The 13,369-nt window shown below is 42.3% G+C and overlaps 2 protein-coding genes across 2 annotated transcripts in view; one reads left to right on the forward strand and one right to left on the reverse strand.

The window, feature by feature from the left end:
* Positions 1–207: 207 nt before the first annotated feature.
* On the forward strand, positions 208–4,005 carry clul1 (clusterin-like 1 (retinal); the record flags this gene model as incomplete). Its single annotated transcript, XM_079237566.1, has 8 exons — positions 208–310; positions 816–964; positions 1,053–1,223; positions 1,660–2,101; positions 3,066–3,188; positions 3,274–3,485; positions 3,711–3,889; positions 3,990–4,005. The coding sequence occupies 8 exons, from the start codon at positions 208–210 to the stop codon at positions 4,003–4,005; spliced, it is 1,395 nt and encodes a 464-aa protein (XP_079093692.1).
* A 290-nt stretch (positions 4,006–4,295) lies between these two features.
* yes1 (YES proto-oncogene 1, Src family tyrosine kinase) overlaps positions 4,296–13,369 on the reverse strand; it is a 30,807-nt gene continuing 21,733 nt past the window's right edge. The window contains exons 8-12 of the mRNA XM_079220591.1: positions 12,302–12,481; positions 11,317–11,393; positions 10,381–10,534; positions 9,309–9,440; positions 4,296–6,196 (exon numbers count right to left, since the gene is read on the reverse strand). Coding sequence (XP_079076717.1) covers positions 5,988–6,196; positions 9,309–9,440; positions 10,381–10,534; positions 11,317–11,393; positions 12,302–12,481 — 752 coding nt within the window. The 3' untranslated portion in view covers positions 4,296–5,987. The remainder of the gene's footprint in view (positions 6,197–9,308; positions 9,441–10,380; positions 10,535–11,316; positions 11,394–12,301; positions 12,482–13,369) is intronic.

The raw sequence follows: 13,369 nt of genomic DNA on the forward strand, positions 1-13,369 counted from the left end.
TGTAGTTAATTATGTCTAGACAGATGTGTAGCACCCCCAAGTGGCAGAGCCACTGAGGAACAGGTACAGTATTGATGTTTAATCACACTCAAACTCAAATCCCATTAGCTTTCAGGAGCAGAAAGCCCCTGTTGTTTTTGTTTCCTCGGCTTGGTATGTGTCATCGTCATCACTTCTCTTTCTTTAATTAAAGCTCCGAGGTCAACAATGAAGCTGCTGCTCGGTGTGGTTGTTCTGGTGGCGACGCTGGGGGTCCTTTATTCTGCCCCACAGGACCAACCCACTGGCATCTCAGAGGACACCTTAAAACGTGAGTCAGCACGGAGGAATCTGAATGCATCTGTGAGGGAATGTGTGATCTTATGCACAAGAGTTTAAAGTAACTGTTTCTTATCAGCAGCCCCACAGCAAAGGGTTGCGTCTTCTGATTAAACATAAATACAGACGTTCTGCGGATGTTTTGAGTTTAATTTAATTAGTGTTTTTAGTTTATTCATATAAATCACATTGCAGTAATCAATCAATCAATCAAACTTTTATTACCGACTCAAGGTCCAGATAATACAAAAGATATTAAATAGAATAAAATACATAAAAGAACAATTAAAATACATAGACCTGTCAATGCTTTATATATATATATATATATATTTGATAAAACCAAGATGATCTCATTTTCAGAGTCATAAACCTTCTTAAAACAGCTAGGAAAGTATTAACTTTCACTGGCACTACACCACAAAAATCTGGCAACATAAGTCCTTTTTTTATTTTTTAACATCTCACCCAGGTTTCTTTCTCCCTCCGTCTCTCAGAGTTGTCCCTGAATGGTGAGGAGCTGGTGGATGAGGAGGTGAGGAGAGCTCTTTATGGGGTGAAGCAGATGAGGGAGGTGATGTGGAGGAACCAGCAGAAGCACGAACACCTCATGAAGTCCCTCCGACACAGCAGCGACAAGAAGAAGGCAAGAACAACAAGACACCTTCCGCAGAAAGAAAGGCAGACAGAAAGCAAAGCAAGTCGATGAAACATGTTTCCTTTTCTGCCTCCAGGAGTCAAACCAGCTGGCTCAGGAGGTGACGGGGAAGCTGGAGGAGGCGGAGGAGCAGTGTCAGGACTCCCTGCAGTCTGAGTGGGTGCAGTGCAGACCCTGTCTGGAGGAGGCCTGCAAGACCTTCTACACCTCCACCTGCCGCAGAGGATTTGGCCTTTTTCAAGCCAAGGTATGAAAACTATACTGCTCTGACTTTAGTGCTCTAACCTCCAAACTCTTTGCAGCCACAAATAATAAAATGTTATGGTTGTCAATTGAAAGTTTCATCGTCTCGCCGTTAGTTTCTAACACTGCAAATACGTCAACATGTAAGATAAAGAAACGCTTTAATGACTAAAGAGATGCATGTGTTATGAATGACAGTAGCACAATTAGGATTAATCACGGCTGCACTTCTATAAGTTTAAAATGTCTTATTTGTCCCCTGGTCACGTCTTTGAGTCGTGACGAGACGCAAACTGTGTCCTTTGCCTCAGAGTATATTTCGTATGAATAGTTTTAGGAGAAGAAAATATCATAATATTGTGTTGCAGACCCTGAGGTTATCAACCACACCCCGACACAATAGTACAATAAACTTACCTCGTATACTTCTCATACTGCAGGTGGATAACTTTTTCCGCAGAGTGTCCAGCCGCTTTGGCCCCCGGGAGCCTCGCACGGCCTCAGGGGACATCCTGGTGAATCAGGGTCCTGACGACACCGACACCGAGGTCGACCGCATCGAGGATTCCTTCAACCGCCTGACTAGCCGGATGGGCCTGCTGGTGAGCCGCAGCGTGGCCCTGGTCTCCAGCATGAGCGGCAGGCTGGACCGAGTCCTCCAGAGCGCCTTCCTGAACGCCAGCGACGTCCCGACGGAGGAGAGCGACGGCGAGCTCGACGACGCCGGCCGGGACTCGGGCTTCCTGCAGGGCGTGGGACTGGACGAGGTGCTGGACTCCTTCTTCGACTTCGGCAAGAGCGTGGTGGAGGAGTTTGGAGCTGTGGTGACCCAGGTGTTTGATGACATCCCCGTGGCAGTGGAGGAAGAGAAGAAGAAGAAAGGTAGTTGGGAAGCAGCAGCGGGTTGACGCCAGTGAGGCCTAAATATGTCTGAATACGTCTCTTTGTCGACTAATTGGTAGTTTTGCTCTTAGTTGACGAAGATGTAAGATAAAATAAAATAATCCTTTATTAGTCCCGCAGTGGGGAAATTGCTGGATTACAGCAGCATTGCACACAGAGACGCAAAGTAAATAAAACATAATAATCAAGTAATATAAATAAACAGTAAAACTGTAATAAAAACAATAACAAGAAGAATACAATATTAAATATACAGACGGAGTAAAAACAGTATATGAAAAGTATTTAAATGTATTATATATTGCACCAGATGATGAACATAATTAAAGTGGCAAAAAGTCTTTAGTCCATTAGTCATTTTTTGTTATGCTTTTCATGCTGAATCACTTATTTTCAAGAGACCTATGAGCTCTTCTCTCACTCTAAAGTGGTGCTTTTGTGTGAGTCTTTGTGGAGTCCATTAAATAAACAAACAGACACAATTGTGTGTTAGTCCAGTGATTTTTAACCAGTGTACCGTGAGAGATCGTCAGGTGTGCCGTGCGAAAATGTCCAATTTCACTTAATCGGTCCAAAAAAGTATTATTTAGTTTTTTCAATTTTCCATTGTTGAGCGTCTGAGCCTGCAATATAGCGGCTGACCTAGTAATGAAATACTCTTCCAAGCCAGTAGGTGGCGCAATAATTACCTACCATATTGGGTAGGTAATTGGCTGTATTATGCTACAATGTGACATTTTGTAACTTTTTTTGGTTGTTGGCTCAAAAAAGGTTGAAAAACACTGTGTTAGTTGACTACAAATTCCCTTGGTCATATTTCAAAAGCAGTATGTTACAGAAATCAAATTTGCTGCTTGACACCAATATTTAGATTTAACACTAAACATTACCAATCAATAAAGAGCAAACATCTAACGGCTGCACGTGTTTCTGTTTTGTGCAGTGAGGGAAAGTTTCCCGCGCTTCCTGCAGAACAGGAAGTTGTGCAGAGACCTTCGCAAGCAGACGTCAGAGTGCTGGCAGCTGCAGAGCCGGTGTGAGGCCTGCCAGGGAGCTCTGCTCACAGGTGAAGCACCGCCACCACTGTTTGACCTCAGCTGACATCTTTTGCACGCAGCAGCTCGCCTGACCGCTCCTCCTCTTGTCTCCAGAGTGCCCGAGTGTCAGAGAGCTGCACGTGGAGCTGGACGAGGTCTCCCAGATGCTGGATGTGTCCAAAGAGCAGTACGAGGAGATCTCGTCTATTGTCCAGCGCCACACCCAAGAAACCGTCAACTGGCTGAGCAACATGGCGGCTGAATTCAGCTGGGTGGCTCAGACTGTGATCAACAGCAGCACTGAGCACATCTTCCGTATCATCAGGGTGAGAAGGAGATTTATGAAATAAAGTCTTCAGGGAGTCATCCTTTACATTTTTAAGGATATTCCCACATTTTTAAAAGTCTATCACTGATTAATGAATCAAACATGGGACATTTACACATTACAAACAAATATTAAATAAACCTCTTTCTTGAAAAAGTTTAGTCAGCATCTAATACTGGAGACTGACTGGTTGGTGTAACACGTGACCTCTTCCACCCTCCAGGTGGCGCCCAAGAGCCATGGCAAACAGAACACATCTGCAACTGAGACCACAGTGGAGGTAAACATCCTGAACTCTGCCCCACTTCTCCTCTCTGTTCCCGGGGAGCTGGAGCTGCAGGACCCGGCCTTCATCCAGTATGTGGCCCTGGAGGCTCTGAACAAGTTCAAGAAGTCGGTGAGGTGAGGACACGAATGAGCTTTCTGAGTTTTGGTTGTTTTGTTCTAATATTTAGTGTTATACAACTTAACATTCTGACAAATGAACTCTCTTTTTTTACAGGGACAAGGATGAATGAACCACCGTCTTCATTTCTTAACTTCTACAAGCACCTTCTTTGAGAAAAATAAAAAACTAGCTTGTCCTGTTTAGTCGGCATAATCTTGTTGAAATGTAAATACACAACAATTAAACCATGGAAATCATATTTATTAAATGTAAAAAGAAGACAATGTACATCATACCTGTTGTCAAATAGTGCACATAATTAAATAAAGACCGGTGAAATGCAGATGTGTTCTACAAGAGGAGTCTTGACTGAATTATAAATGTCTTTCTTGGTGGTCGAGTTGTACCACGAAACGTCAAGAACAAGAGAGCTCAAGGAAACCTTTGAGTAAAACTTTTATTTTTTTCTATACAAAATCATATTAGTTACCATTCTCAGTTATTTCGCTAACATCTCCCCAATAGTTCAAGTCCCATCTTTAGGAACAATCGCATTAGGTTCTTGTGAGTGACAAGAAAAAAAAAAAAAAAAAAAAAAAGTTCACATCTTTGTCCAATTAAGCTCACTTAATGAATGACAATAAGAAGATGCCTTTACATCTCCATCCCGTACTGCTGGACCGGCAGTGAACGTACCTCTCAGAACTTGTTATTAGACTCATATTCTCAACATCCCTGACCTGGCTGCAGTGTGCAAGCGGTTTGTTTTGTCTGGTTCTACTTACTCCACTCCAGAAGTCATCCATCATCTCTACAACTGGGAATGGAGGTAAGAAAACCATAAAGGGAAACTCGACAGGCAAATACCACTTCACACTTTTCGTTCCATAAAAGATCACTGGTTGATTTTGCATAGTTGTATTTACAAATTAAGATATTAGTTTTTTGTTGTTTGATTTGGATTAAACTTTCCCTCGAGCAGACACAGAACTAAAAGGACAATGACGGCGTGTTAAGTCATAAGTTTGGTGGAATTTTACTGAGAAGAAAAGACAGAAATACAACATCTGCGTCTATGATTTACCTGATGATGTGAATTTAATAGATCCAACAGATTTCTAGCCCATCCATCAGGTTCTGCACATCGATGTGCGCGACATAAAGAGAAAAATACGTTACAGCAATCAGAAATGTGCACCAAACAAAAGACCATATGCTATTTTCTTTTTCACAGCTGAAATGTCAAAACATTTATAAAATGTTAAACAGGAAAAATGTTTCCGCATGTGTATATTATCAAAATACCTCTTTATGATTTCAAGTCCCTGTTTAAATAAAATTAAAAAAAGAATGAAAAAGTATAATAAAATCGACGTGACCGTATTAAATATAAATTTGTAGGATGTTTAACACGGTCTGCTCATGTTCTCATTCATCCACCTGATCACACGTGCTAAAAATACATCTTTCTGCACATACTTTATGTTCATCCGCATCGATCTCTCGGTACATTCGTCCGTGCAGGAAGTAACCGTTTAAAAAAGACGCACACTTGACAATTCAACCCAGGTGTTGGTGGCTTCGAAAAATATAACCCATCAACTTACAAATTCAAACCAAACTCGCGCATACAAAAGATCTCGACTCCAATATCAAAGAACTGTGTGTGAAATAAAAATAAAAAGTGGGGGGCGGGCTTGGAGGAGAGAGGGGAAATGTACCAAAGTTAAAAAAAATCTGTAGGAAGCCATTGATTTTAAATTAGAAGACAATCCCTCTTATGTTCATCACAGTGTTGTGGCCAGTTCAAATACATTATTATGATTAGCGGGGTTGCCAGAGTTTCACATACCAGCATCAATCTGCACAGTTGAACACTCCCCCACATATTTGTCCCCGGGGAGACAACCAGGGGACGACCCTCTACTCCAGAAGACATTTTCTTCCGGCTCAAGCAGACATACCAGTGAGGTTGAGGACTAGTTTGTAGCCTTAAAACCTCTCTCTTTCTCTGAAGCCTCATCAAGGCTTTCCCCCATGTTGAAGCTCTCCGTTGTCCCAAGCTTTATTCTCCGTATGATGCCCCTCCCTCCTCCACTAAAACCCCCCACACTAGAGGTTGTCTCCTGGCTGGTACAGCGGCTCCGTGGCTGTGAAGTAGTCTTCCAAAAACGACTGGATGTATTCGAAGGTCGGTCTTTCATCTGGATCCTTCTTCCAGCAATGCCTCATCATCTCATGGAGGGACTCGGGGCACCCCTGGGGGCAGGGCATGCGGTAACCCCGTTCTACCTGCTCAAGTACCTCACGATTCACCATCCCTGGGAAAAACACACAGCAATATGGTTTAAAACGGACTGCAGATGGATAGCATTTAAATATAAAATAATACACTATTTGAGTCATTCATCCATTCACACACATGAGCGAGCTACCGTGCATTCCAGTGGTCTAACCATGAGGGAACATTAGGGTTCACCGTCTTCCTCAAGCACACCTCCCTACATGCTTGGTTTCATAACTAATACATGTATAGTTTGTTTTTAAGTCTTTTTTGTAGCTCTATTTTGTTTTTCTCTTTAAAAACCAAAGCACCTCATTTTGAAAGGACTGTAGTTGAAGGTAACTACTGGATGAAAAATAGTGAGACAACGAGATGAGCCGAGATTTAAGGGAACATGGCGGTGAAGTAGAATAAGGATCAATATATGAATGTTGTTGTTTAAAAAAAAAAAAAAAAGTTCTCCCCAAATCAGAAAGAGACATTCTTCCTCATATGCTATTTATTAATCTAGATTTCTTTGGTTTAAGTTGCCTAGTTTTAAAGATATCTGTCGTAGAGATGTCTGCCTTCTGTTGAATATAATGGATATATATGGCACTAGGCTTGAGATGCCCAAAAAATACATTTGAAAAACTCAACAGCAAATCTCTCTTTCCAAAAATCTTGACCTGGGCCCTATTCTTCGTACCTGGTTTACTGAGTTAGCCGGATAATTGTCAGGACAAGATGACGCAGGTCAGGCTTCTTGGTTCTTCGAAGCAAGTTTAGAAAAATCACCATAGCAACACATCGAAATCTCTTAAGCTGCTCCAGAGCAGGTTTAGTGAAATTCACTGGACAAATTGGCCACTCCTACCAGACAAAAAAGGCAGCTCCCTTCCTCATTGATGAAGGAGCGATATTAGTTTTATAGGGAGAGAGTTCTTCCAGATCGCCAAGATCCGTTCTCACATCAGGATGACTTCCTGTACGCGGTGCTATAGATTCTGCCGAGACCTCCTCGAGTCGTACATTAAACACCACAGGCGCAGCCGAGCATCGCTCGTCTCACATACTGTATGCAGACTGGATCACAGCCTTTTTGCGACTGGTACATGTTTGTACAGTGTCAGCGATGGGGAGAACATCGGGAAAGCCGCTGCATGCCGCGCTGTTCTTAAGTTTATTTAGCGCTTAAGAAACTTATGGATGTGTTAAAGCACTCATAATTATATGACAGTGTTATTAGTACACCATACATATCATTAGTGTAGAAAATGATTACGATACTGATCCGCCCATACACATATTCCAACTTTTAGTTATATGGTAATCTACACATACATGTATATACACATATATGATACATACGCGCATACAGTACATATATCCTCATAAGTATATATTCATTTGTATACTGCGAGCAGACACATTTAAATAAATATAATCTGATTGATTTGGGTGATGAGGCACTTAATTTAGCCGATACATTTTCCCAACACTTTAACTTGATATTTTGCGATGCTTATGTGACTCTAGTCTGACCAGCGTAGGCACCGTTATGCTGCATTCACAAACAGGAAGTCTGATGTCAATCATCTCGCTAATTTAAGATGGATAGTAATGGGATTTGATCGACTTTTTTGAACCATGTACGAAGAATACCCCCCTGGTTACTCAAGATAAATCAACAGACCTCGTTCTGAGCAGTTTCATGTAGGAACTGTAGTTCCTATGTATTGTAATGATGTACTTTTGGTTTTGGGGGTGATCTGTCCCTTTACGTTATTGGATAATTATGTCAATGTAACTTGTCCTTGGAAAAAAAAACGAATACAAAAAGTGGGCCTTTTCCCAAGTTTTCTGGTCAAAAACAATTGTGCGAGTTGTGATTAGGAGGCATCTCAGTTTGAAGCCTGCAGCCAATGTTGGCGTCATGCAGCTGACAGGAGGTGAAAATGCCCCCGCAAACCACTGAGTTAAAGGAAAAAGATGATTAAAAAAAACAACACTTACAGGGCAAACACATTGTTAGTAGTTTGTAGAGATAAAATGTAATTATAAATGGAAGTTGTCCCAGTGCCCTCTTCCTTCCCTACTAGAGCACTAGAGATCACTGTCTTCCCAGGAAGACAGTGATCCTGAACCCTGTGACATGGAGCAGAAACAGCTCCATGGGGAGCTCAACTAAAAGAGGTTATGACACAGAGTCAGTGGTATGGTCACGACCGCATCCCCCCCTCCATCTCCATCGCTCTGTGGGAGAGCGGGGATCAGATTATCACACACACTGGGGGAGAGGAAAGACCCAGAGCAACTGCTGAGACCAGGATATGGTGCGGTGGTATGTCGGATGCTGAGGTGTTAGTGTGATTTATGTCTTGGATCCGAAGCCCTCAGCTCTAATAACATGCCTGTCATATCTATCTACGTACACAGACAGACTAAAATAGAAAAGATGATGTGCTCCCATGCTCGGCATGTGGTCTTGGTATACCTACATCAAACTGCTTCTACGTTTTAATAGAAGAGAACAGAGATAGAGCTCCCCCAAAAAGACTGCAGCACAACAGGACAAGAGTCACAAATGTCCAGTGAGTCATACTACAATTTCAAGAAGGGGGGAAAAGAAGAAGCTCTGGGGTGAATAATTAGACCGAAACCAAAAAAAGGGCCACGGGAGCCAGATGGCCCTCGACTAGAGATGGTGGTTAAGTCTGCCATAAGGCACACTCTGTAATCAGTGCCAGGCAAACGCCGTGAACACTGCAGTACTGCTCTTAGGCAGTTGTCAGAAACAAGGTGGCAGACAACGTCATGTGTGAGAGAGTAAGTGGTTCTTTCCCATACACAACATCTGCATTGACTCATAATACAGCTACATATAGTTATGCATTCTGTATTCTGATCTATATGTGTGAGAACAATACTATTAAAAGCTTCAGATGATGATAATGAGCAGCATGTTGGAATTATGCAGAGACAAAACTGAAGGAATTCTTCCTGTTTTCCATGAAGGAAAATATGAGCAACATATTCAAGATAATGCTTTAAAACTAGGAATAAAATAAAATAAAACCGCAGGAAAAGGCATGCTTCCTATTTCTACTGAAAAGGAACAAATGAAGACTCATTTCTGATAAGCAACATCGGTGCCGTCCTATCGTTACCTGGGTATGGTACTCTGCCCTTGGTCACCAGCTCCGTCAGTAGTATACCAAACGACCAGCCGTCTGATTTGATGGTGAAGCGGCCGTACAGAGCAGCTTCAGGGGCCGTCCACTTGATGGGGAATTTAGCACCTGAAAAAAGGAATGAAACAAAGTCAGGCAGGGGGAATAACCAATGTGTTTAGAGTTGCAACATACTATTTCATTTAGTTTTGGTAAGAAAAATCACTTAGTTGGGTTGAAGAAAAGCGTTACGTTTGGGCATAAAATAAGAATGTAAAACAAGTAAAACTTAAACAACGATACATAAGTGCAAAAAACACATTACAAACACAACAAAAAAACGTTAAGATAGCTCGGCAACACTCTGGGACACAAACACCAGTGTCCAACACCGGCCTCCTGGTTGAAAGTCCAGTGTTTGTTTGACCCATGACCTCCTCTCCCACTCGCCATGAGTCATCTTTCTCACTTTGTATGCCACGTTAATTGCTCTGAGCGCAGCATATTCACGTGTATGTGTTTACATTACAGTCAGTACAAACTACAACCCGTAAAAAGCAGGAATGTTGTTATTGCCCCCTTAAATTGTTGACAATTCATTTCCTGTTGATCGACTTACTGGTTAATCAATAAATACGTACAACACTGTGGCCTAAATAAACAGGATGCACGATGACAGAAATGCATCAGCATGTGCTCTTGTACTCCAGTTCAAGTATGGATATCATCTTCGTCATTACTGATTATTCTGCTGATTGTCTTTTTGATTAATCAATAGTTTGGTCAATACAATATCCATAAATAGTGAAAATACAGCAACATGAGACATTCAAATGACTTTCTGTCCAACCAAGAACTCAAAGATGTTAAATTTACCATCACATACGATAAAGAAAGATAAGTGAGCAGATGGAACAAACAATTTTAGTTGTTAAAACATTGTTGTCGTCGTGGTAGAAATCAGTTCAAATTCCAGAGTAGGCGTTAAGTGCTCGGAATAAATGGTCTATTTATAGCGAATGCAAGTCCTCACAAAAGCAGACACACGCACACACACACGCACACACACCTTGTCTGGCGGTGTACTCGTTGTCCTCGATGAGTCGAGCTAGGCCAAAGTCTGCGATCTTGCACACCAAGTTATCAGCCACCAGGATGTTGGCAGCTCTCAGGTCCCTGTGGATGTAGTTCATCCTCTCGATGAAGGCCATGCCGTCTGCGATCTGAGGCGGGATTGGACAGGAAGGAGGGGGGAGGGGTCGGCATTGAGAAAATTGTATCAGGAAAACAAAAGCAAACAGTCAAAGACAAATAGTTTGAGAATTTTGCAAAAGAAAAAGATCGAGATCAAATATTACTTTTCAATAAGAAGAATTTAAAAAAGGGTTAGAGTGAGATGTCATCTTAGGAAATACACACTGCATTGTTTGAGGCTCAGATATTAATGCAGGGATTTTTAAATTAAATGATATGGAGCTACAACAACAACAACTATTGAACACATCTTGAACACAGCCATCTCCTCACGCCGGCTGTGAACTCCCTCAGGAGGCGTCTCGAGGTTTCAACTTGCCTCGTTCTAATTCTCAAGCATTTTCCACTCTGCCGAGTGAGGAGAAGAGGGAGCCTGGGAGCGCGAAGAGGCAAATTAAGAGCAGATCAGCGTCGGTGACTGAACCAGCGTGCTCAAGTGGCCTCTGGTGAGCTGTGTTTAAGTGCTACAGTGGCAGGTAAGTGGTGGGGAACGAGGGCAGGGTAGAGACGTCCGATATTAAATAAATACCACACCCAGATGAGAGCACACTGTTAATCACGGGGCCTGAATATTTGACTCGTACACACCTACACACTCGGCTGGGAAGTTGCCAACATAGAGCGGTCTTTGTTTATCGCTGATGCATGCAAATCCTTCTCTCACACAGATTTAAAAAAACAGCAGCTGGGCAGGTCAGGGACAAATGGAGATTCTGTGTGTTTGTATTCAGACGCTGTGTTTGTATCCTACCTGAGCAGCCATGTCCACCAGCTGGGGCAGCTTCAGGTATTTACCATCTCCCTCCTTCAGGAAGTCCAGTAAACTACCTGTCAAGAGGAGTCGAGCAGAATCAATACATCGGTCTGAGCGTTGCACAAACACAACACTAAAATAAAAAGGCAGGATCAGTTGAGAGGAGAGTTCAGCATCAGAAAACGCTCAAGTAACCAAAAGCACTCGAAGGCAACATGAGCGCAAAATGTCTTCTTCCTTCAATTCAGTGTTATGTTTGTATTTTGTTACTTATAAACAGAATCATAAATCAGAGTTCCAATCAATTCAACACTCATACTTAATTACATTAAAGATCATTTGTACATTAATGCCTCCACCTACAGACTTCTCCTGTTATTAAGTACATATATATTATTATTATTTATATTTATTGATATTACTTGATTTTATTTTATTATTCTTTACTCACTTGTGAGCAGTGCTGCTGTAATCCTGTAATTTCCTCACTGAGGGACTAATAAAGGATTATCTTATCTTATCTTATTAAAGAGGACTGTTGATCATGCGTGAGAGGTAACATTTAAAAGATACTGCATTTGTTTTCATTAAATCTTTCTTCCAGCACATTTCAGATGCATTACTCCACAGTGAGGCTAGTCAAAATAAGCAAAACACGTTTCTAGGTGAAGACATATCAAAACCCAGACTTTTAGGGGCAGTTGGCTTTTGTTTGGTGGGTGTTCCCATGTATGAATAAAGCTTGATTTATATTTAAATCATTTCACCGAAGCTTTTGCATGTATAACTTACGCAAATTTCACTCCACCAATAGAAGAATGTTCCAGTCTAAAGAGCTAGAACTACGGTTTCCATCACTGTTTTATAAACCAATCAACTTGTTCTCATGCGTCTCTTAAACTGCGTCTCTTACGACTGGTCTGATACTGGTCTGATACTGGTCTTCTTCACTTCTGCTTTGTGGGTTTGACCTCTTTCTTACCTTTTCCCATGAACTCAGTTACAATGTAGATGGGCTCCTCCGACACCACGGCGTAGAGGGGCACCAGTTTGTCGTGTCGCAGTTTCTTCATGATCTGAGCCTCCTGCAGGAAGGCCTCTGGAGACATGGTGCCTGGCTTCAGGGTCTTGATCGCAACCTTGGTCGTGCCATTCCATGTGCCTGAATAAAAAAAAAAAAAACACAAAACGAAAATGAAATGATCACTCGTGTTTGGTTTTGTTTCAAAGTATTATTGAGGAATTTAATGAACCTCAAGGCTTTTCCAATTTATTAAGTGACACGCACTGGACTACTAAAACCCTGAAGGCACATTAAAGACTTTCTGACCCCTTTAAAGGGATTAAAAAGTCAATCCTAAAATCATGCCAGGGATCTCTGGCAGTGTTCCCATGTGTGAAAAGCAGCTCAGGGGAGAACGAACACGACAGCTAAAATAATCGGGCACTTCCTGGTCGAGAGCCACTTACTCCCGCCCTGCTTGCATACAATGAGCTGAGGCGGGAGATCTACTGTTTCCGTCATAACGCTGACCTTCATGAATGAATCACACACACACACGTAGAGCAATGACATTATCTAATGGTAATAATAACATGAGGTGGTGAGCACACATTGGAGGTCAACTAGCACAAGCCAACGAAACACTTTTTTAAAAAGCGTGATATTGAACAAACACGTGAGCCAGGAAGGGCTTTTCAGTCAGAAGTTGTCGCGGAGTAGAAAAACCATCTAGAACAAACGGTGCAGGGAGTGACAGAGGCGGATTCCTGGGATTGCACGCAGGTCGAGGCTTGCTGCAGGCCGGGCTTAATGAAAGACCGAGTGATGAAAGAAGAGTTGCGTTCACTGAAAGGCCCCCGTCTCACATGCAGGCCGGAGAACTGAAGCGTAGGAGGTGACCTGTGATTACGGAGCTGTGTGTGTGTGTGTGTGTGTGTGTGTGTGTGTGTGTGTGTGTGTGTGTGTGTGTGTGTGTGTGTGTGTGTGTGTGTGTGTGTGTGTGTGTGTAAACCGACAGCAATCAGTGGGCCAGTGAGTGAGTTTTAA

This window comes from Taurulus bubalis, assembly GCF_910589615.1.
Source record: "Taurulus bubalis genome assembly, chromosome: 1".
Taxonomy (NCBI): domain Eukaryota; kingdom Metazoa; phylum Chordata; class Actinopteri; order Perciformes; family Cottidae; genus Taurulus; species Taurulus bubalis.